This window comes from Hypanus sabinus, chromosome 29 (genome assembly GCF_030144855.1).
Source record: "Hypanus sabinus isolate sHypSab1 chromosome 29, sHypSab1.hap1, whole genome shotgun sequence".
In the NCBI taxonomy this organism is placed as follows: Eukaryota; Metazoa; Chordata; class Chondrichthyes; order Myliobatiformes; family Dasyatidae; genus Hypanus; species Hypanus sabinus.
In genome coordinates, this window is record NC_082734.1 from 29,262,649 (window position 1) to 29,288,159 (window position 25,511).

At 44.2% G+C, this 25,511-nt stretch overlaps 1 protein-coding gene across 1 annotated transcript in view; it reads left to right on the forward strand.

Annotated features, from left to right (window-relative positions):
- Positions 1–503: 503 nt before the first annotated feature.
- The window catches only part of LOC132382800 (guanylate-binding protein 1-like), a 34,394-nt gene continuing 9,386 nt past the window's right edge, over positions 504–25,511 (forward strand). The window contains exons 1-5 of the mRNA XM_059953259.1: positions 504–780; positions 17,804–18,037; positions 18,533–18,645; positions 19,262–19,371; positions 24,651–24,838. Of these exons, the coding sequence (XP_059809242.1) occupies positions 504–780; positions 17,804–18,037; positions 18,533–18,645; positions 19,262–19,371; positions 24,651–24,838 (922 nt within the window). The remainder of the gene's footprint in view (positions 781–17,803; positions 18,038–18,532; positions 18,646–19,261; positions 19,372–24,650; positions 24,839–25,511) is intronic.

The following is a 25,511-nucleotide window of genomic DNA, read 5'->3' on the forward strand; positions in this document are numbered from 1 at the left end:
GAATTACGATGCGGGGAACCGGGAACTCCTGGCGGTCAAACTAGCATTGGAAGAATGGAGGGGGCAGAACAACCAATTTGTGATATGGACATCATAAAAACATAGGGTATATTCAGACCGCCAAACGTTTGAACTTCCGCCAGGTCCCTTGGGCGTTATTTTTCGGACTGTTCAAGTTTTCCCTCACATATCCTCCAGGGTCCAAGAACGGGAAGCTCTCACGTCAATACGACTCCAAGGAGGATACTTCCAGCCCAGGGACTATCCTCCCACCAACCTGCGTGGTTGCCACCCTCACTGTTAGAGTCGAAAGTAAAAGAAAGCCAGCGAGATGACCCCGGCGTTTGCCTGTATGCGCCCGTTTCCGTCAGGTCCCATGCACTTCAATAGGCACAAGTCTCGGTTCGCCTGCCACCCCGGGAGTGATCGGACCCTAGCGTTCCTGAGAAAAAACACTTTTGGTAGCAGTCCATGGAGGCGGGTACCCGCTCCTATGTTTCGGCATGTTCCATCCGTGCCCGGGGAAAAGCCTCTCATCGGCTATCTGTGGGTATTGCCCTCTACCGGTCCCTGGACGCCCCTGGTCGCACATCGCCCTAGACTTCGTCACCGATGTACCCCCTTCCAGCGGAAACACCACAGTCCTCACCGTGGTAGACCTATTCTCCAAGGCGCTGCACTTCGTAGCCTTCCCTAAACTCCCTTCTGCTCAGGAAATCGCAGACCTTTTCGTCCGCCTCGTCTTCCGTCTCCGATCGAGGTCCCCAGTTCGTCTCCCAGGTATGGAAGGCCTTCTGTCAAGCCTGAGTTGCATCGGTCAGCCTGTTATCTGGCTTCCACCCCCAGACGAACGGGAAGACGGAACGGGTCAACCAAGACCTGGAGGCGATGCTACATTGTGGAACGGCAAACAACCCGTTGACCTGGAGCGACCACCTCCGATGGGTTAAGTACGCACAAAACTCTCTAGTAAGCTCGGCTATTGTAAGGTCTCCATTTGAGTGTTTCCTGGGGTACCAAACCCCGATGTTCCCCGCGCAGGAAGAGGATATTGCGGTACCATCGGTTCAGGACCATATCGATCGGTGCCTTAAGGTGTGGGAGGAGACACGCACGGCCCTACTCGGATCAGCAAAACATAATAAGAAGACGGCCGACAGACACCGGACTCCGGCGCCTTAGTGTGGCTTTCATCCAAGGACATCCCGCTGAAGAACGAGCATAGGAAACTCGCTCATCGCTTCCTGGGACCATTCAAGATCGAAAGTGTTTATCAATCCCTCAGCGGTCCGCCTAAAATTGCCAAGATCCATGCGCTTCCACCCGACCTCTCATGTTTCCTAGTTAAAGCCAGTCTCTGTCAGTCCCTTGTGCCCCTCCCCCCGCTGAGACTTCCCCCACCTGCCCGTATCATCGACCACCATTCGGCATACACCATCTGTAGAGGCAGGGGTCTCCAATACCTGGTAGACTGGGAACGGTATGGTCCAGAAGAGCGTTCCTGGGTTCCCCACTCCTTCATGCTAGACCCTTCCCTCAGCCAGGATTTTCATCAGGACCATCCAGACAGGCCTGGAGGATCGCCTGGAGCTCCCGTTGAGGGAGGGGTGCTGTCATGGTCCCTTCTGGCAATCGCCAACCCCGCTATTTTCCTCAGGAATTGGGCCTCAATCACCTAGTTTAGTTCCCATTCACTCCTAGGTTCCACTAATTACAATCACCTGCTTTCCATCAGCAAATGCAGGATTAAAACTCTGTGACCACAGCAAGGAGCTGCCAGTTCATTGCTCGACTCTGGTGTGAGTAACTTCATTTCATGGTTCTTAGGACTACCAGTTCTAGGTCTAGCATCACTCCTGGATACCGACTCCACGCTCACTACGTTAATAACGCCTCCCGACTCTGCCTCCACGCCCGTGTTCTGCACTTGGGTTCGTCCACTGCACCGCTCATATAAAAGTTGCAGGGCTTGCCACAATGGGATGCAATCTTGGTGTGGTCTTATTAAAGTCAATATAGTCTATCGTTAACCGATATGATCTATCTGGCTTTTTCACTAGTCATATCAGTGAGGTAGTGGTTGACACAGTCTCTCTCAGTATCTCCTAGTTTTTCAGTACTTCACTGTTCTCTGAACAGATGTCAGAGCATCAGCTATTATAGGATACTCCTTATAGGGTTTATGCAGGTCACCCTCTATTTTAACTGATTTATCTTTACTTGACCATAATCTTGCTTGAAAACTGTGAGCTGCTGACAAAGTAAACCATAGACACCATCCTGGCTCCAGTCCCTAATGATCAGATCAAATGGAGCAGATGCTGGCTCATTTTTTATACTCTATTGATGTGTTCACTGCCCCTGACTTGTCCATACTATTTCTCCCTTTCTGGAATCTATAACGACTCCTCTTCCATTAGGGTGCCTATTCCAAGAATAGTGTACTTATTATTTGGACAGATCAAGAAATACACTGGAAGCTGCACTCTGTTGATTTCAAGTATCTGTGATTTGCTTCTTTCTACCCTCACTGTTTTCCTTCTTACACCTGTAATATGAATAGCCTGTCCAGTCATTAGTAAGGGTAGATTAGTTATCAATACTGATGCCCCTGTGTTGACTGACATATTGTACTGCCGGCCATCTAACAGTGATATTGTGTACATCTGTACATCAGCAGCACTGGCAATGGAGGCTACTATCAGCTGTTTGTGTGACCTCACCCGCTCTATCAACTGGCCACCAGTTAAATCAGACAGAAAGCGCCCTGCTGTGGATTCTGATGGCTTTGGTGAGTGATTCTCACAACTTCCTCTCTTCTCAAGACACAGCTCTGATGAATCCTCTCCTTTACCCTCTATTCCACAATTGTCTATTCCACAATTCCTCATCCAGTTCCTGGTTGGCAGCACACAAAGAAATTTCTCTGTGACATCACACCTGCTACATGCACTGCAGCTACTTTATGTCTTCTCTTCCCCCTCCCCTGGTCTCACACTGAGCCATGATGCTATCTCAGTGTAGGTCGATACCACTTCTCTCCCCAAGTCTAAAACATCATGGTGAGCTCTCAGGCCATCCTTCAGCATTTTTAGGAAGACTGGATCATCCCTCCCTGGACTATCCAACCATGAATGCTCCTCAAACACTCAATATGTATGTTCTTCAAAATCCATGGCTGGCTTGTCAGCTCCCTGAACCACTAACGTTATTGTTCCCCACTTACACTCAAGTGTGACAGTGGAAAAGTGTGTATAGAACTGGTGGAGGTGGCAGAGGTAATTAATGAATGCTTTGCTTCAATATTCACTGTGGAAAAGGATCTTGGTGACTGTAGAGATGACTTGCAATGGACTGAAAAGCTTGAGCATGTAGATATTAAGGAAGAAGATGTGCTAGAGCTTTTTGAAAGCACCAAGTTGGATAAGTCTCCATGACCGGATGGGATGTACCCAAGGCTGCTTTGGGAAATGAGGGAGGAGATGCTGAGCCTCTGTCGATGACATTTGCATCATCAATGAGGATGGGAGAGGTTCTGGAGGATTGGAGGTTTGCAGATGTTGTTCCCTTATTCAAGAAATGCAGTAGGGATAGCCTAGAAAATTATAGACCATTGAGTCTTATTTCAGTGGTTGTTATGTTGATGGAGAAGTTCCTGAGAGGTAGGATTTATGAACATTTGGAGAGGCATAATATGATTAGGAATAGTCAGCATGGCTTTGTCAAGGGCAGGTCCTGCCTTATGAGCCTGATTGAATCACATTCTCAAAAAATTTACACATTGATGAAGGAAGAAAGGTAGATGTAGAGTATATGGATTTTAGCAAGGTTTTAATAAGGTAACCCATGCAAGGCTTATTGAGAAAATTAGGAGGCATGGGATCACGAAGACATTGCTTTGTTAATCCAGAACTGGCTTGCCCTCAAAAGGGTTGTAGACGGATCAGATTCTGCATGGAGGCAGGTGACCAGTGGTGTGCCTGAGGGATCTGTTCTGGGACCCCTATTCTTTGTGATTTTTATAAATGACGTTGATGAGGAAGTGGAGGGATTGTTTAGTAAACTTGTTGATGACACAAAGGTGGGGGTGTTGTGGATAGTGTGGAGGGCTGTCACAGGTTGTAGCGGGACATTCATAAGATGTAAAACTGGGCTGGGAAGTGGCAGACCCCAAGTTGAGGTGCTTAATTTTGGTAGGTCAAATATGATGGCAGAATATAGCATTAATGGCAAGACTCTTGGCAGTGTGGCGAATCAGAGGGATCTTGGGGTCCAAGTCCATAGGACACTCAAAGCTGCTACGCAGGTTGACTCTATGGTTAAGAAGGTGCATTGGCCTTCATCAAATGTGGGATTGAGTTTAAAAGCCAAGAGGTAATGTTGCAGCTATAGAGGACCTTGGTTAGACCCCACTTGGAGTACTGTGATTAATTCTGGATGCCTCACTTCAGAAAGGCGTGGAAACCATAGAAAGGGTGCAGAGAAGATTTACTAGGATGTTGCCTGGATTGGGGAGCATACCTTATGAGGATAGGTTGAGTAAACTCAGCCTTTTCTCCTTGGAACAATGGAGGATGAGTGCAAAATTGATGGAGGAGGAAGAAGGAAAATGGAAGTGGAGAATGAACATCGCAGAAGAACATGTTGAAATGCTCACAGAATCTATTTGGAAGGACAGTTACTGCTGTCAGAAAATCCTCATACAGATTGTAGTTTCACTGAGAATGTGCAGTTAACTTATGGTTAATTAGTTCGCACTCAACATTGAAGAAAATTTGAGCCCTTTTCCTTGGATGTTGTGTGAATATATTTTTTTTCCTGGGATGATTTCTACAGGGAATAACCATTTCAGTACCATAAGTAAAGGAAATGAGCAAACTGGACTGATTGGTCAACAATGAACTGAAATGATTAATATAATAGAATAATGCATAGAATAATATGCATACATGATGGGCCCTTTTTATTTTGTTTGTATTGTTTAAAATATTTTGTCAATACAATTTTAAACTTAATGAGTCAAATGGCCTAATTCTGCTCCTATATATTATGGTCTGACAAATGCTCTTATTTAGCCTGTATAGCCTATGCAGTTTCTTCATCCACCATCCTTCTAGGTGACAAAGAAAAAAACAGGCTACAGCAGGAGACGTAGACAGTTTGATAAACCCAGCTTCTTGGATGTAGAGCAGATAGAGAGTAGCACTGTCCCCAAGGAGGGAAGTACCCGGTAACAGACAGATGGCACAGTCATAGTCCTGGTGAGCTAGTTTCTTCGAGCAGACCTCCATAAATCTGAATATTCTGGATGTATCTAGACCAATCAGATGCACTGGAGTTAGAGGTGGAAGATTCAACAGATAATTCAGGAGGTGCTTTGGAAGGTGTCCTACCTCTTTTGGAGACATATCTTTTGTACTGATTTGACCAGCCCAAACCAATGCCAGTAGTCCAATTGACTCTCCGATTGTGGAATGACAGCCAGGGATGACTCAGAATGAGTGGTATTTGTGGAACGAATGAGATGGAGCTGGATTGATTCCACATGCTGACCAATATTCAGCATGAGCAGGGAAACTTGGTGGTTGGTCTGTCCCGGCACCAAAGATCCGCTAGCAAGGAGCCGCTAGATGAGATGTCAATGGGGACTTTCAATTTTCTGGCCAGTCTGTGCTCCAATAAATTTCCCACTGCACAGGAGTCTTTCAGGTGGCTGGGGAATGTTTCTGATCTCCCTGTGGCAGTGACATGGGGAGCACCATGCCAGCAGAAGCTGAACTGAGAGCAAGGCTAACAACAATCACAGCCCTCCCTACTCCGGATGGACCCATGAGTTTCCCAGCAGTTTGAGAAGAGGTCCAATAATTTCCAGCTTTTCCAGAGTAAGTGCAGCAAATTTCCCCCCTCCTCTCCCTTTCAGCTTGAAAGAGCCTTATCTCGCCTATTTGCATTGGTTCCTCAGAGGCTGGGGTCTACGGTGGTTGAGGAGGAATCCTAGTCCAGGGTATAAGAACAAGAGAGAGGTCAGTCAAAGGGAGAGTCTGTTCAATGCAATCCCCTTTGTCTGTCCGTTCTTTCCATTAATTGATTATCGAGTCAAATCCCCAGATCCATAAGATGGATTAAATCATCCACTGGATCTCAGGCCACTTTGGCATCCTTTAGCTCATCACTCAATCCCTTATGGAATAGATCAGTTAGTGCTTCCATATTCCAACTGCTCTTTGTGGCCAAGGAACAAAATTCTATAGAATAATCAGCTGCAGACCGATACCCCTGGCGCAAGTTGAGGAGCTTTATCACAGACCCATGTCCTCCAATAGGGTGATAAACATCCTCCTCTAAGTTTCTGGAAAGGGTGTCATAAGCGGACATGAAATGGACCCAAATTCAGGATGCAGGCTGTGAAGCACTAGGGGTAGGACAGGATGGGGATGCCATGGCATGCAAGGGGTAATGCAGGCGAGTCTGGATCCCAGAGTTCAGGTGAGGCAGAGTTTAGACAGGGCGGGAGAGCCCCCTCGGGCGGGTGCATAACTCCTGGGCAGGGCCGCCTCCCAGGCAGAAACACGGAGGCCTGGGAAAGGCACGGACACCTGGGCAGGTGTGGGGCACAACCCATCTGAGGTGAGGGGTAGGAAGGGGTCCAACTCCCCCTGCCGGGCAATGGCAGATGGCCTGCCTCCCCCAACGGAGGAAAGGGGCAGAACCACCCAAGGGGTAACGTCGACAGCCTGGCTTACCTGACAGAGTCAAGAGACAGAAAGGGACTGAATCACCCCAGTGGTAATGGCAATGGCCTGGCTTATCCGACAGAGGCAAGGGACAGGAAGTGACAGAACCACCCAAGGGGTAACAGCGACAACCTGGCTTACCCGACAGAGGCAAGGGAACAGAAGGGAGCTGGGTCCAGGGTGAGCAGCAGGACAACCAGGATACACCAGTAAATAGGGGGAAGTAAGCAGACAGCGTGACAGAACAGGCAAGGCGAATACGGCAGAACAGCAGGACCAGCGCACACGAGAGAAGCAGAAAAACAAGACAAACCTGGACAGAACCAATACAGAGCAGGACAAAACTCAGTCAGGGTAAACAGGATACGGAGCAGGTCAGAACTCGGGCAGAACAGGATACAGAATAGGCCAGCAACCAGGGCAGAACAGGATTTGGCACAGACAAACCAGGTACAGAGTGGGTTAAACCAGCTTCAGAACAGGACGACCCCCCAACTAGGCTCAGTCCCTGAGCCCCTTATAAACACTTGCCCCCTAATAGGTGACAGGTGTACCTCCTTAAGCCAAGATAATCCAATGGTTCCTGGTGACAGGAGGGCTGCCTGCAAGGCCCAGTCCGGAGTGCGCAGACCGGAGCAAGACTGGAAGGCGGGCTCCGGACCGGACCCTAACAAAGGGTCTGCACTCTAGTTGGTGGAACACTTCCCCAAGAGTGTGGGGAGCTGGGAATTGTTCTTCCAGGAAGGAGACAGATGATATAAGTGACCCGACTGAGTTCCGACAGGAACTTAATGGCTGTAACACGAAGGCCAAGAAGGTTTGTACCGAGAATCCACAGCACTCTTTAGGGTTGCTGTCATACCACCTGGCAGGTGCAGCAATCCCTCACGTGTATTAAATCACAAACACAAGAAAGTCTGCAGATGCTGGAAATCCAAAGCAACACACACAAAATGCTGGAGGAACTCAGCAGTTCAGGCAACATCTATGAAAAACTGTAAATATTCAATGTTTTTGGCCAAGGCCCTTCTTCAGAATAGAGAAGGAAAGGGACGAGCATGTGTGAATAAAGTGTTGGAGGAGTCGAAGAAGCTGCTGGGAGATGGGTGGGAAAGGCCACTGGCTGGAGGAAAAAAATCTGATAGAGTGGACAATAGGAGAAAGGGAAGGGGGAGGGAACCTGTGGTAAATAACCCAATGAGAGGTGAAAGGTCAGAGTAGGAAATAGAAGTGGGTGAATTTGTTCACTGGAAGGAGAAATTGATGTTCATGCCATCAGGGTGGAGGGTACCCAGACGGGATATAAGGTGTTGCTCCTCCACTCTGAGGGTGGCCACAAGAGGAGACCATGGATCACCTTTACCTCAATAAGCAATTCTGGTGAGATCACCATTGTTCAAATTGGGAAATCTATTGTGCATGTGAATGGATGTTGAACTTTAAATCAAAAAGGGCAGGTAATGTGGGATAGACCAGAGAGAGGCAAATTATGTATTATTTACAGGAATTAACAAGAGACATTATAACAGTTGATTATAATAATTATATTAGGAATTGTATCCCTCACCAGGGTTTCATGAGGTCATTAATAGAATGTCACATCACCGGGTGTGGGTTAGAGGCTGGGATTTAACACAGGGGTTTAAGGGGTTATATATTGAATAACTGATGCCCAGAAGGAAGTTCATGATGGGATTCAATTTAAGGGTTCATCGGTTTACATATAGAATAACCTACCCCTGTGAGTGGATTACAGACTGAAATGTAATTTAGGCTTTTGGGGTAGAACATATCACTGGGAATGGATTACATGATGGTTTCTAATCCCGAGTTTGGTGAGAGGTAGATGGGATATCTGGCATGTTCAATAATAGATACCTACAATGATTTACTGACTGGCATTTAAGTGTTTGATCACCGCAGAAAGCAGAGGTGCATTTTTGTGGTCATCTAAGTGTGTCATCCTGGATTAATTTCCCATACTTGTTATTTCTACCTGACTGAAACTACAAGCAATGTGGTTTTAAGGTGGCACGCCATAAAGTGTAAATTCCCTCTCAGGGAGTTGTTTTCTGGACAGAGGTGTGGCATTACAGTCAGGTGACGTGTACATGCTAACAACATTGAAAATAAATCTGGATCCTGGTGAAGACTCAGTGCCCTCCATGGTGAAAGGAGTTCTGGTGAGTACAGGAATTCAGGCAGCTTCACATAAAATACACGATCAGTTATTTAATTCTGTGAAGGAATGTAATTGTACAAGGGCAGTGGTCTTCATAACAGTGAGTTTGAGGGACATCAGGGATCAATAGGGCTGAGGTGTGGCTGCAGTTTATATCATAGAGCAACAGATAGGCGAGAGTGAATTACAGGCTGAGTCCTAACCCAGGAGTCTAAAGGGGTTGAGGTTTTATTAGTAATATCTTGGTTTAAGACCATAATTTACTTTATTAATACAGTTATGCTATTAAGTGTTCTTGTAAATTACATTATAAAATTGAGTATTTTATTGTTGCTGTTTAAAATAAAAATTCAGATGATTAAGTTAGGCCTGTTATATTAGCCAAAAGGATTTGTCTTGTTAACATTATTTTCAAGAGTTTGCGCAGGAAAAAAGAGCGGGATAGCCACTTCAGAGAGAGCATAGGATAGAAGAAACAGAAAGAAGGAAATTAGAAATGGACATTAAACATTGTTGAAGAACATGTTGAAATACTGACAGAATCCATTTGGAAGAACAGATATTTTCTGCTGTTGGAAAATATTTATACAGATTTTGGTTTCACAGAGAATGTGCGGATAACTTTTAGTTAGCTGATTACCGCACAACCTTGGAGAAGTTCAATGCCTTTTCATTGGATTTTGTGTAATTTTTTTTCCCCTTGGATAGGTTCTTCAGTGCAAAACCAGTTCAACACTGTGTGCAAATTAAAGGAAACAAACTGGATTGGTTACACCACAATCAAAAATATTAAGTCTATACAATTTTAGTTTAAGTTTATACTGGAGTGAGTTAAATTATCACTTCCTGTTGAATATTTATCCATGGGTGTGTCAGTATTCATATAAGCAAGAGTCCTACTTTCCCTTAAAGGGACATTCAAACTTTTATGTTTGAATTTACCTGAATCATATTTACCCAAGATGTGTTTATTTATTGGAAATGGCCTTTACATCATCATTCCAATGCATTGTTGAGTTATGTTGCTGTTTGCTTGTATTCATACCAATAGCTAATTCATTACAAGCCCACAGTGAGGGGGTTACATGTTATATCTGTAATGAGAGGGCTATGGAGTGTGGTGAACTGAAGTGCAGAGCAAGGTCTAGACTTAGTCTCAGACTGGAAATAAACAAGACAACACCAACAAAATCCAAAGGCAAAATCACTAACAGTAAGACTAGAAATGGAAATCCTATGATTGAGCACAGAGTGCTCAGCATGAGACTTTACATGAAGGGATGTGGCAGACAATTATTGGCAGTTAGAGTCCTAAAGGGATAATGGCAGCTGACCGTAATCTGAGGAATTGGAGGCCAAAATTTGGATGCCTGTCGCTGTTCAGTCAGGACCATGATAGAACTACCTCCTAGGCCAAATCCTGATGGCCCAGTGTGATCATGATCATCCAGGTGAAAGTCCTCAGTCAGCATAAAGTCCAGGATGTTGCATGAACAAATAAAGTTCTTCTTTCTGGGCCATATCCCTCCCAATCCACGAGGTACTGCCTTTTACCTCAAACTATGCAGGTGTCCAAAAAGTTGCCATAATGTATAGGTGGGTTGTCCCTCAACAATTCTGGGAGGTGGAGGAGGTTTGGGAGCTGGAACCAAGGTGTTGGCACCCAAACGTTACAGGCAAGATTTCTGGAAGGTGGCATGATTCTGCATGTTTCTTGGTAGTTGGAGACAACAGGTAACCAGATTGATGTGTTGCAGGATTTTGAATGGACTGATGGAATAAGGGACTGATTTTTTTTTTTTTGGATTGAGTCTGCATGGCGAGATCTCTAGTTGAGAGCCAGACCTGCTGACCAGAAAGAAATGCTGGTCCCTGTCTTCTCCGGAGGTTGGCCTGATCTTGTTATTGACATGAATTGGCCAAGATCATCTCTCTCACCTTAACCCATTTAAGTAGACATCTCTGGATCAGATACAGCTCTGGTGGAACCCTAACCTCCAGTTCTAGTTCTGAGAACACTGGAGGATGGTACCCAAATTTGCATTGGAAAGGGCACTTCCTAATATAAAAATGCTGATGTGTGCTGTACAAAAGCTCCACCCAGATCAGGTTGCCACTCTAGGTGGTAGAGTTCCCCAAGGCTAGACATCTGAGTGTTCTCTTTAGGCCCTGCCTGACCCGCTCCATTTGCCCATTGGTCTACAGATGGATCCTAGCAGAGGGCCAAATGAGCTTGCAAAAGGTCTTCCAAAACCTGGAGTCAAACTGGGGGGCCACCATTGGAGACAATGTGCTGGAGGAAACCATTAACCCTGAAGATCTGTTGCAACATGAGCTTGGCAGTCTCTGAAGCTGATGGTAGATGGGAATGGGTATGAAGCAGCAGGCCTTGGAGAATTGTTCTATGAGCACTATGATTACTGTATAACCCCGAGATCCTGGAAGACCAGTGACAAGGTCCATAGAAATGTGGGATCTAAGTCTAGTTGGAATGGTGAAAGGCTGAAGCAAATCTTGAGGCTATGCTCGGGATTCTTTATTTTATGCACAGACGTCACACATTTGCAGATATCTTTAGTCAAGCCTGATTACCGGTGATGTTTCTTGACGAGCTCTAGGATGTGAGTCACCCTGAAATCCCAGCCTGGTTCAAAGCGTGTCCCAGCTGAACATCTCCGAATAAACAGGTTCAGGAACAAAGATAGATTCGTGAGGATAATTACCAGGGTCTGCCCCATGTTGCTCTTGGGTTCAGAGTGCTATCAAATCTGTGCTGCAGCAGATGGGCACCACTACTTAAGGGCTGCCTGGAAATTTTTCTTGAATCCTCTCTTCCCTGATTGGTGCTTCAAACTGTCGAGAGAGGTTGTCTGGTTATTGATTTTGTGATCCTGAGTGACAAGTAATAAGAAATTTGAACCTATTAAAGAATAGGGTCCGATGTGCCTGCCTGGAATTCAACCTCCTCACATCCTGTAGGCTGGTTTTTGTGTTCAGTCCACATCACAAACAGATGTTTAGACCCCTCTGACCAGTGCCTCAGCTCCTCAGGTGCCAGTTTAACAGCCAACAGCTACCTATTCCAAATGTCATAGTTTGCCTCTGCAGGAGAAGGATGTGTCGAATAGAAAGGCCTGGGTTGTAGTTTGTGATCGGAGGAGGTCACTGGGACAAGATAGCACCAACACACATATCCAATGCATTGACCACCACCACAAAAGTTAATCTGGGTCTGGTGGAATGAGGATGGGACGTGAAACTTTGTTTTAACTTTTCAAAAACTGCCACCACTGAAATGAAATTGCAGATAAGTTGCCTGTAAAAACTGGCAAAATCTAGAAACACCTGGAGCCTTTTCATGGAGGTGTTGTGGCCATTTCCGCATAATCTGGATCTTATCGGGGTCCATTTCTATATTGCCATTAGAAATAACAAACCCAAGGAATGAAACTATTGTTACATGAAATTTGATCTTCATGCTTGACAAATAATTGATTCTTGAATAGTTATTGTAGAACTTGCCAGAGTTGCTCAGCCTGTTCCAGAGTAGACTGGAAGAAAGTGAGGTTATCATCTAGATCAGGAGTTCTTAACCATTTTTTAAAAATGTCATGGACCTCTTTGGCAGTTGGGTGAAGCCTATAGACCTCTTCTCAGAATAATGCATTTAGATATATAAATAGTATTCAGTTCAGAGGATACAAAAGAAACCAATTACATTGAAATATAAATTATCAACATTTTTAAAAGACAAATTTGAGGTATAGTAATATATGTATTTTTATTAACACTTTAAATAACTTGATTCTGCACTTAAAATTTAGGCCAGCTAAAATTATATTTCATTTTTTTTAAGACATGTCAGTGTGAAGACTGTTGCTGCTTAGCCTTAAAGAGAACATTAACGTGGGATGGTCATACTGGACATCCTATCAATTTTGACTTTTTTTCTAATGGTTTTAATTGAATACACTGGTTTGCAATTATGTGTTCTTGCAAATGGAATTCACACTTCCATCGCTCACTTTGCAAGTTTAGCATAGGCTTCTGTCAAGGGACAACAGAATTCTCCAAGGCACTTTGAGGTAAACTGGAACTGCAGTCAGGTTTTTGTCCCAAGATCAAAGAGATCATCTTTGGCAAGATCAACAACTTTGATACATTTTATATCAGAAGGAAAGGGATTGTGGATGGATGGTTCAATTTTATGGCCATCAAGAAGGAAATAGTTTTTGAAGGAATTCTGAAGTGTTTCCAGGTCTTTGTAGATGTCTCTCTGCAAAGAAATTGACAGAGGAGTTTGTATCTCAGGTCCATCTTGGTGAAGCACTTCCCTCGGTATTTGAAAGCTTGCAAAAGTGTCGGCCTCTACTCCCTTCTTCCATATCAACAGCTTAACCAAGAAAGCTTGTAATTTTTCAGTAGCATCCATAATGGTGGCTTCAGGACCTTGAACTGAAAGATTTATTTGATTCGATTGGATAAAGATATCTGCCATGGATACAGTCCTGTCTTTTTTTCTCAAACTGTCCCAAAAATGGATTTTCTCTTTTTCAGAAAAAGTGAAACTTCTACCCTTAGTTCGAAAATACACTTCAAGACTGATCCTCTTGAAAGCCGACAAACTTCTGTATGGTAAAAAAAGCACTTCATATTTTATGCCCATTTCTTGATGAAGTCTTTTAAAACATGATTATTCAGAATTCTGCTTGTAATAAAGTTGATGAGTTTTATGCCTGTTGACAGAACTTCATTTAGAGTTGTTGGAAGAGCCTTTGTTACTGGTGCAAACCTGTGTAAATGGCAATGAGTGACGACAATGTGAGGAGATTACTTTCTCGCTGAAGTCCCAAATCCTGATGTATTACCAAGCTTCGCAGGAGCTCCATTTGTGTAAATTTTTAAGAAGGGAACGAGGGAGCTCTTGTACCTTCTTCCTGTTGGGAGCAGCAAGAAGGGTGCTTGCCCTGGATGGTGTGGGTGCCTGATGATGAATACTGCTTTCCTGCAAGAGTTTTATGCAGATTAGCTCAATGGTTGGAAGCACTTTATCCATGATGGACTAGGCCATATCCAATACTTTTTGTAGGATTTTCCATTCAAGGGCATTGGTGTTTCCATACCAGGCTGTGATGCAGCCAGTAAATATACTCTCCACCACACATCTACAAAAGACTCTTAGTTTTAAGTATCATGCCGAATCTTCACACTCCTAAGGAAGTAGAGGAGCTGCCATGCTTTCTTCGTAATTATAGGATGCTTTGAGAAAAGTGTTTTATGAAATAGCAAATCCAAGTTTTGGAAGTGTCTCAAATTTTCATTTTCTTCCACATTTAAACTTAAATTGGGTCCATAAAAGTATAAAGTAAATATAGCTAAAATGAAATATTTGATTCAACTGATATATTTAAAATCAGTATTTTTGTGGGTTTTAAGTAATTTGATAAATCTGCAAAGAAAATTGTAATCTGTATGTTAATTAACTGGTGTAAGATATTCAAGAAATTTGTATGCCAAGTAAGTAAACTAAGGCAGACATTACAATTTATGCAAAGTTTTAACACTTTAAATGTCATTTAGATATTCAGATAGATACAAGGATTATCTCATCAATCTCTCTTGTCACCTTCTCAAAAATTCAGTCCACTCAGTAAGACACAATCTGCACTGCACAAAGCCATGCTGACTCTCTCTGATTAGGCCATGAAATCCAAATGCTAATATATCCTGTCCCTATTAATTTTCTCCAGCAATTTCCCTACAACTGACATGAGACTCACCGGTCAATAGTTCCCAAGATTTTCCCTCGTTCCCTTCTTAAAAGCCGGTACAACATTAATCACTCTCCAGTTCTCCAGGACCTCACCTGTGGCTAGAGAGGACATGAAAATACTGGTCAAGGCCCTGGCAATCTCGCATCTTGCCTCCTTCAATAATCTGTAGGAAAGCCCATCAGGCCTTGGGGACCTATCCAGCTTAATTCACATTCAGAGACTCAACCTTCCCCTTGACCTCTAAACGCTCTAACATATTTATATGGCCTAATCTCTTGGTCCTCCATATCCTTTTCCTTGGTAAATACTGAAGCAAAGTACTCATTAGGGACTAACTCACATTCTCCACATCAAAACAAATGTTCCCCACTTTACCTTGAGTGGTCCCAGCCCATCCCTTGTTATCTCCTTGCTCTTGATGTATGTATAGAATGCCTTAACTTGCCAAGAACTTTTTGTGGCCCGTCCAGGCTTTTCTAATTCCCTTCCTTGGTTCTTTTCTGGATTCATTATAATCTTCATGTGCTCCGTTTCATCCCGACTTTGGAAGCTTTACTTACTTCTCCTTTCTTTTTCGTGTCTAAATTCATCACCTCTTTGGACATCCTAGGTTCTCTTATCTTTGCATCCCCATCCTTCCTTCTAACAGGAACTTAACTTTCCTCCTCTCTCTGCAATTGATCATTAAACTGATGTCTGATGTGGGTTTACCATAACAAAAGGTGTTTCCAATTAACTCTTCTTAGTTCCTGCTCTAATTCCCTTGTAATTTGCCCTGTTCCAATTTAAAATTCTCCTGCAAGCACCATGCCTGTTCTTATCTATATCTATCCTGAATGTTAAGGAGTTGTTACTGTTCACCTATGAAAGGTCAGTTACCTGGCCAGGCTCACTACCCAACAGCAGGTCCAGTATGCCCCCTCCTCTTGTTGGACTGTCCACATATGATTTGAGAACCTACCTGGATGTACGAAGGGTGATTGATAAGATCATGGCCTAAGGTAGGAGGAGTCAGTTTTAGAAAATCTAGCGCATTTATTTTTCAGCATAGTGCCCTGCTACATTTGCACACAGGGCAGCGGTCATGGAGCATACAGATCCCATTTGAAGTTATTAACTTCAAACTTTCTGCATGATCACTGAAATGGTTGATCTGCACATACACGTAACAAGAGCTGTATAACTCAGCTCCTGCTAGCTTAGGCCACAAACTTATCAATCACCTCTGCTAAGGACCTCTGGAGGTCCAAGACACTGACTTCTACAAAGAAAGGATCCGTATGCTCCACAACCGCTGGTCTAAGTGTGTAAGTGTAGGAGGGGACTATGTTGAAAAATAAATGTGCTAGGTTTTCTAAAATTGACACCTTCTACCTTAACCCACGAACTTATCAATCATCCCTCACACTTAACAAATTACACCCCATCTAAACCCCTTACACTAAGAAGGCCCAAGTTTACATCAAGGAACTTGAAATCCTCCATGACAACAACCCTATAATTTTTACACATTTCCTTAATCTGATTACTTATCTGTTCCTAATGTTCCGGTGGCTATCAGCGGTTGTACAGTAGAATCCCATTTCCTGTTCCTGAGTTCTGCCCAATGGGCTCAGTGTCTGACCGCTCTGAGTGCAGGTTTGATATTGTCCATGAGTAGTAGCACAACTCCACCCCTGTTTTACTTTCTCCTCTATCTTTTCTAAAATTCAGTACATTAATCACCCATTACTGCCCCTCTATCAGCCAAGTTTTAGTAATGGCTGCAACATTATATTTCCATGTACTGATACATGTTCTAAGTTTATCAACTTTACCCACAATACTCCAAGTATTAATATAGACACACTTCAAACTATTCAACCCATCATACCTGTTATTTCAATTTTGCAGTTGATCACTTTCCCTGATACCTACTTCTGGACTGATCCTTCACTTACTGACATGGATGGGTGCATGAAGCAGCACTAACAAAGTCATCAATGTAATGGAGGAAGAACTGCAGATTAAATCTGGGCAAGGTTTCAAACATAGAGTATTCTACATATATTGGGCCCATGCCAGCGGCCGAACCTACCCTTGGGTTCAGCGAAAGTTGGAGGACCTAACAAAATAATTGTTCATGGTCAGAACTAGTTCTGTCAGTCAGAAGGTGGTGGTGTAAGGGAATTGGTTGTTTTTTGTGTCAAGAAAGAAGCAGACAGGTTTGAGGCCGACCTGATGAGGAATAGATGAGTACTGACAGAATCTCCAGCTTGAGCATACCTGAAACCGGCAGCCACTCCTGTTCATGATGGCTCAATCATGCTGTAACAAGAGACCTATAGATGGTTGTTAACCCAAGTGCAGAGTAAGGTCCAGAATTAATTCAGACTCAAAATAAACAAGATGATACAAACAAAATCCAAAGCCAAAATCAACAAATAGTAGTACTAGAAATGGAACTCCTCTGATTGAGCACTGAGTGGTCGGCACACGGCCTTTAAGTAGAGACTTTCCATGAAGGAATGCGGTAGGCAGTATTTGGCAGTCTGAGTCTCTGATGGACTGTGGTGGATAACCATACTCTGAGGAATTGGAGCGCAGGATCTTGGAGGCCTGCCGCAGTTCAGTCAGGACCATGACAATATCACAGCAGATCTCTTGGAGTGAGTAACAGAAGGGTTCTTTAGGGTGTTATGCTCTACAATGATAGACTCCTGGGAGTGAGTTACAAGGTGAGATCTAATCCAGTGGTTTGGAGCTTTCTATATAGAAAATTACCAGCTCCATGGGAGTGCTTTAGCGGCTTGGATGTGATGCAGGGGTGTGGGGAGATTATATGTTGAATAACAGATTCCTAGGAGTAAATTATCAGCCATAATCTATTCCAGGAGGGAATATATAATGAAATAAAAGAACTTGGTAGTGATCTGGAGGCTGGTTTCCAATCCACGGTATCAGGGATTGGTATGTACCATAGATTAACAGATCCTGGAGAGTAAATTAAAGTTTGTGATCTACTCCAGGGGCTCAGGATCAAGATGTAGGTGTTTGCCTGATGAGCTTTGTGTCTTGTCTATCCATTTAATCTGATTCAATCAGTGGGTGATTCGCTTGCTCTGATTTTGTAGACATTTTGGGAAAGGACTGTCTGATGTCAGGCACAAAGGTCCATGATGCCCCCAAACAGAAGATGGAGAAACCCTTGCAGCTGGTTTGTAACGAGGATGGGAAGCTACAGCTTAACCCAGAGGCTCTGAAGGTCCTCCAGTCCATCGAGGATCCAATGGTTGTTGTGGCTGTGGTTGGTGCTGCTCGTACAGGGAAGTCCTATCTCATGAACTGTCTTGCAGGAGACAGGAAAGGTAAGGGCAGTGGCAGTAAACTTCCATCTCTAACCTTTCACCTCTGTTTACTATCTGTCTTGAGAAATGATCCCGAGACCTGGCACACACACAGCACACTTGCATTGTCAAGCTGTCAGTAGTGGGAGATGTACTGGAGACATTCATTGGTGTCATGTTGGTGTTCCCATCACTGTTTTGGACAAGGGATCTAGAGAGATCTGGGGAATTTAAACTGTATGCTTGCTTCATATCACAGATGTAGAAAGCACGCTGGTCTCGTTAATGGTGACCAGGGTCACTTGCTGCAAAACCAACTCTGTGTTGACCATCAATTGTTATTTTCATGAATTCTACAATAATCCCATTTTATTCTTCCCATGTTCCCAAGAATTCCTCCCAAACCCTATCCCTCACACACAAACAAGGCATAGGGAAATCACAGCCTGCACATTTTTTGTCTTTGCAAAATGATATTCTTCCAAACTTTACCTCTCTGTCTCTCTCCCTCTGCAGGATTCTCAGTGGATTCAACCCTCCAGTCGCACACCAAAGGAATCTGGATGTGGTGTCGATCCCTCCCTCAGAGACCCAATGAGGTCCTCCTGTTGTTGGACACTGAGTGTTTTGTAGGTCCTGAAATGGTCAGTCCCTCCCTCTCAACTATCTCCCCCCCACCCCAGAGAAGTGGTTTCATTGCCAAATCAGTGTTCCACATACAGAGGAATGGTGAACAGACCAGAGTTCAAATACTACCACAGGCAGTGTGGACATTTAAATGCTGTTTACAATCTTGATTTAAAATAAAATTTAATTAATTAGTTATAGTTAACTAATTAACTAACATTGTCATCACAGGTTCATGCTGAACTTCAGGGAGGAATTCTGCCACATTTTCCATACAGTTGTGATGTGATCCAAACCATTACCCACTCTACTTTTCCTGTCCTACCCACCCCAATTCCCATCCCCTTCCCTCCAAATGAAAAGGATGTTAAGGTACCATGACAGTGTGATTGCCCCCAGCACTGTAGTGGTGAGCACTGGTGGAGAATTGGTCTGTAAGGCTTCCCTTGGCCATACACCTGCCACTGGTGGCATTGACAGGAAGGATGCTGTGGAGGGAAGCCTCAGCCACCAACCTCTGTAAACACTGAGCAAGAAATGTCTAGAAATGGGATGCTTATCTATCAGACTGATCTCTGAGTGACAGTCTCACTAACTGGCCGTCTGTTCTGCCTGCAGGGAGACAACCAGAATGATCGTTCCATCTATTTACTGGCAATCTTTCTGAGCAGCATCCTCATTTACAATGGGAAAAGAAACATAGACCAGCAATCCCTGCAAGACCTACAGTATCCTTCACTGGTGTCTCTCAATCTTTCTCTTCCATGGTGATATCTGGACAGCGACCAGTGTCTCTCAGTTCCTCTCTCTCTGGAATATCTATTCAGCGACCAATGTTTCGCAGTCCCACTCTGTCAGGGATATATTGTACATTGTCCAGTTTATCTCAGACCCTCTCTCTGTGGAATTTATGTGCAGACTTACATTTCTCTGTCTCTTTCTTTTGACATATATCTGTACACTGATCACTGTCTCTCAATCATGGAGTCATTGAGTTGTACAGCAGGGAAAGTATCCCTTCAGCCATGCTTATCCAGTCTGATTAAAATGTATTCTCAAGCTGATGCTGTTTTCCAGCATGTTCCAATATCCCTCTGAATTGTTGTCATGTTCACACCTGTCCACATACTTCGTAAATGTGTCTAACGTACGTGCGTCACCTATTTCCTCTGATGATGGTTCAATATAATCACCACCCTTTGTCAATAAAAAATATATCTCAGTTCTTATTGATCCTTTCACTCTAACTGTAATAGTATATGCTGTAGCTTTCATTTCCCCAGACTTGCAAAGACCACTGACCATATCAATGCCCTTCATGATTTTGATATTACAGCTGTGAGATCACCCCTCATTCTTCTATGCTCCAATGAATAAAGGCCAAGGTGTATCCAAGTTATCCACTTTGGAAGCAGGAACAAGAGGGCAGAGTATTGTCTGAACGGTGTAGAGTTAGGTAAGGGAGAAATGCAAAGAGACCTAGGAGTCCTAGTTCATCAGTCAATGAAGGTGAATGAGCAAGTGCAACAGGCAGTGAAGAGGGCAAATGGAATGTTGGCCTTTATTACAAGGGGAATTGAGTACAAGAGCAAGGATGTCCTTTTGCATTTGTACAGGGCCCTGGTGAAACCACACCTGGAATATTGTGTACAGTTTTGGTCTCCAGGTTTAAGGAAGGACATTCTGGCAATTGAGGAAGTGCAGCGTAGATTCACTAGGTTGATTCCTGGGATGGCAGGGCTGTCTTACGCGGAGAGATTGGACTTGTACACACTGGAATTGAGGAGATTGAGAAGGGGATCTGATTGAAACGTTTAAGATAATTGAAGGATTTGATAGGATTGAGGCAGGAAATATGTTCCAGATGTTGAGAGAGTCCAGTACCAGAGGGCATGGATTGAGAATAAGAGGTCAGTTATTTAAAACAGAGTTGAGGAAAAACTTCTTCTCCCAGAGAGTTGTGGAGGTGTGGAATGCACTGCCTCGGAAGACGGTGGAGGCCAATTCTCTGGATGCTTTCAAGAAGGAGCTAGATAGATATCTGATGGATAGGGGAATCAAGGGATATGGGGACAAGGCAGGGACTGGGTATTGATAGTGAATGATCAGCCATGATCTCAGAATGGCGGTGCAGACTCGAGGTCTACCGAATGGTCTACTTCTGCATCTATTGTCTATTGTGTCCAACCACTCAATTCAATGACTCCTGGCAATATCCTTCTAAACGTTTCTTTGCACTCTTTCTAGTTTAATCACATCCTTGCTATAACTGTGTGACCAAAAACTGTACACAATACTCTAAGTGTGACCAATCACTCAAACTTAGTGCATTAACTGATGAACGCCAGCCTGCCACAAACCTTCTTCACATCCCTGTTCTCCCTACTTGTGACTCCCTTTAAAAAAACCATGCACCTCTACTCCAAGGTCTTCAGTTGTACAAAAGTATCTAGAATCTTTGTATTCAAAAGTCCTACAATGATTAGTCCTTCCAAAATGTAACTCCATGTGCTTATCTGAATTCCATTTGACATTCCTAAGCCCAATTACCCCACTGCCCAAGATCCCACTGTAATTGCTGGTACTCCTCTTCACTGTCTGCTGTGACAGTGAAATAATGCTTGAGAACTTTATCCGTCTCCTGCAGTTCCACAAATGTATTTCCATCTTGCTCCTTCAGCGGCCCTATTCACCCCCACATTACTCTTCTTTCATTAATATATTTATGAAGTCACTTAGAATTCTCCTTAATTTTTTTAGCCAAAGTCACCTCATGCTCTCTTCTGCCCTCAAAATTCCCGTCCTGAGTTTACTTTGGAATCCTCTATATGTATTCAATGATTCACCTGATCCCAGCTGCCTGCACCTGAATCAAGACACCTCCTATTTTCTTGACCAAAATTACAATATTCCTTGATATTCGAGGTTCTCAACTACCAGCAGCTTTGCCTTTTACTCATCAAGACCCTCTCTCTCAGGCGGATATCTCAACAATGATAGGTGTCTCTTAATCACCCTCTTTATGAGGGGGAAATCTATACGCTGACCAGTGTTTCGGTCCAAAAAGCAGGCAAGAAATCTTCAGTGGTTTTTGATTCGGAGCAAGAAGACTGCAGGTGAACAGCTAAGGATTTCCGGAGTGAAGGCAGTTTTACTACTCAGGGTAAAAGAGAAGTAAGACTGCGAAGGCACGTGACGTCAGCCAGTGCAGTGAGAAATGTCTAAAATAAAGACTGCCATATCCAGCTGGCAACAGAATGTGAGACAGCAGAGTGATAGGGCTTTGGCTCAACTGGCTTAGGTGGTAACAGTACAAGGCAAAGTAGGTTTAACTGTGTTAATTGAGGAAAGGAAATAGTATGTGTGTGAGGCTGTTTTTCGGTGCTCGCTGTCAGATGTGGGAGGTCCTGGAGTCTCCCAGCCTCCTGGACAGCCATATCTGCACCAGGTGTGTCGAGTTGCAGCTCCTAAAGGACCGCGTTAGTGAATTGGAGATGACATTCATCAAGTCAGGGAGAACAAGGAGGTGATAGAAAGGAATTATAGGCAGGTGGTCACACCGGGGCCACAGGAGACAGACAAGTGGGTCACAGTCAGGAGGGAGAAGGGGAAGAGTCAGGTTCTAGAGAGTACCCCTGTGGCTGTACCCCTGTGGCTGTACCCCTTGACAATATGTACTCCAGTTTGAGTACTGTTAGGGAGGGGGACAGCCTAGCTGGGGGAAGCGCCAGTGGCCGTGCCTCTGGCACAGAATGGTAGGGAAAGGAAGGGGAAGGCAGTAGTGATAGGGGACTATAGTTAGGGGGTCCTACAGACGATTCTGTGGATGCAGGAAAGAAACTCGGAAGGTAGTTTGCCTCTCAGTTGCCAGGGTCTGGGATGTTTCAGATCGCATCCAAGATATCTTGCAATGGGATTACTCCCTGTGCCACGCGACAGTGAGTATAGGAATAGAATGAGGTGGAGGATAAATGTGTGGCTGAGGGATTGGAGCAGGGGGCAGAGATTCAGATTTCTGGATCATTGGGAACTCTTTTGGGGCAGGTGTGACCTGTGCAAAAAGGATGGGTTGCACTTGAATCCCAGGGGGACCAATATCCTGGCGGGGAGGTTTGTTAAGGCTACTGCAGAGAGTTTCATCTAGAATTGTTGGGGAGTGGGAACTGAACCGAAGAGACTGAAGAAGAGGTGGTTGGCTCACAAATACAGAAAGGTTGTAGACATTGCAAGAGGGAGGATAGGCAGGTGATGGAGAAGGGACGTGCTCAGACCAATGGTTGAGATGTGTTTATTTTAACACAAGAAGTATTGTGACCAAAGCGGATAAGCTTAAAGCAAGGATCAGTACTTGGAGCTATGATGTGGTGGCCAATACAGAGACTTGCATAGCTCAGGGACAAGAATGGTTACTTCAAGTGCCAGGCTTTAGATGTTTCAGAAGGATAGGGAAGGAGGCAAAAGAGATGGGGCTGTTGATCAGAGATCATATCATGGCTGCAGAAAAGGTGGATGTCATGGAGGGAGTGTCTACGGAGTCTCTCTGGGTGGGGGTTAGGAACAGGAAGGGATCAATAACTTTACTGAGTGTTATTTATAGGTCACCCAATAGTAACAGGTATAACAAGGAGCAGATAGGGAAACAGATCCTGGAAAGGTGTAATAATAACAGAGTTGACATGATGGGAGATTTTAATTTCCCAAATATTGGTTGGCATCTCCCCAGAGCAAGGGCTTTAGATGAGGAGTTTAATAGGTGTGCTCAGGAAGGTTTCTTGTCACACTATGTGGATAAGCCTAGAAGAGGAGAGGCTGTACTTGATTTGGTATTGGGAAATAAACCTGGTCAAGTGTCAGATGTCTCAGTGGGAGAGCATTTTTGTGATAGTGATCATAATTCTATCTCCTTTACAATTGCATTGGAGAGAGATAGGAACAGACAAGTTAGGAAAGTGTTTAATTGGTGTAAGGGGAATTATCAGGGAGGCTCTCAGGCAGGAAACTGGAAACTTAAATTGGGAACAGATGTTCTCAGGGAAAGGTACAGAAGAAATGTGGCAAATATTCAGGGGACATTTGTGTGGAGTTCTGCATAGGTATGTTCCAATGTGACAGGGAATTTATGGTAGGATACAGGAACTGTGGTGTACAAAGACTGTAATAAATCTAGTCAAGAAGAAAAGATGACAGAATCAAGTATCAATGGTAAGACTCTTGGCAGTGTGAAGGATCAGAGGGATCTTGCAGAACGAGTCCATAGGACGGATGCTCAAAGCAGCTGTGCAGGTTGACTCTGTGGTTAAGAAGGCATAGGATGCATTGGCCTTCATCAATCGTAGGATTAATTTTAAGAGCCGAGAGGTAATGTTGCAGCTCTGTAGGACCCTGGCCAGACCCCACTTGGAGTACTGTGCTCAGTTCTGGTCGCCTCACTACAGGAAGGATGTGGAAACCTGAGAAAGGGTGCAGAGGATATTTACAAGGATGTTCCTTGGATTGGGAAGCATTCCTTATGAAAACAGATTGAGTGAACTCAGCCTTTTCTCCTTGCAGCGATGGAGGATGAGAGGTGACCTGATAGAGGTGTATAAGATGATGAAAGGCATTAATCCTATGCATAGTCAGAGGCTTTTTCCCAGGGCTGAAATGGTTGCCTCAAGTGGGCACAGGTTTCAAATGCTGGGGAGTAGGGACAGAAGAGATGTCAGGGGTAAATTTTTTACTCAGAGCGGTGAGTGCGTGAAATTGGCTGCTGGCAACGGTGGTGGAGGCAGATAAGATAGGGTCTTTTAAGAGACTTTTGGATAGGTACATGGAGCTTAGAAAAATAGAGGTCTATGGGTAAGCCTAGTAATTTCTCACTATCTCTCTCTAACTCTCAATGGTAGATCTGTACACTGACCAGTGTCTCTCAGTAACTCTGTCTCAGGAGCAGATCTGTATAGTGACTGATATTCCTCACTACTTTCCTGCCAACCATTCATTCCTTTATCCTTGATGTTGTTCCCAGTTTTGTGACTGAACTCTCTAAGCGAATCCAGATGAGGTCCCAGCATGATGGCTGTGACAGGTGGGACTTTGTCCGTGTCTTCCCGGAATTTGTATGGGTGATTCGTGATATGACACTGGGAATGAACATCGATGGAAAAGATATGACTCCGAATGAGTACCTGGAGCACATTCTGAAACTGAAGGACAGTGAGTATGTGGCAGTGCCAGTCTTTGAGGAGATAGGGCGAACTTGGAAAGGCGCCAGAGAAAGGAGGGAACAGAGTTCAATTTAATGTGTGAAGGAGTGGTGGAGGAAGGAGCAACCTGTTAACTTTGATCTGTGCTCAAACTCTCCAGAGTCTCCCCGACCCTTCACATCTCTCACTCCCCATTTACTCTGCATTCCCCTGCCCTGCTCACATTCACATTACCTCAAAATTCCCTGGAGCATAAAGTAATTGGGAGAAATGTACGTAATTCACAACCACCGACATTGAGTTGGGGTTTCAGTCATGACAGCATCATTATGTAAGGTATTTAGGTTTTGGAGTTCAATAAAAAGTGTTACGGGTTTTGTTGAACTTCAAACACCTCATTTTCATTTGTTTGCGCAAAAACCTACACCCAATTCACATGACCTCACAATTCCCTGCAATAATCTGATGCCAATCTATACTGTCCTCTGGTTTGATGGTATAAATGCACCATTCCCACCCAGCTGACACCTCCTTCCCTTCTGAGTTTCACCTGAATCACTTGCTGCCACTCTCCCACACACAGACCCCACTCAATCAATATAGTCCTCAACTAACTTGTATGCCACCAATGTCACATCATTCCCCTCTATGACAGGTCATCCATGACCCAATGACTGTGCACT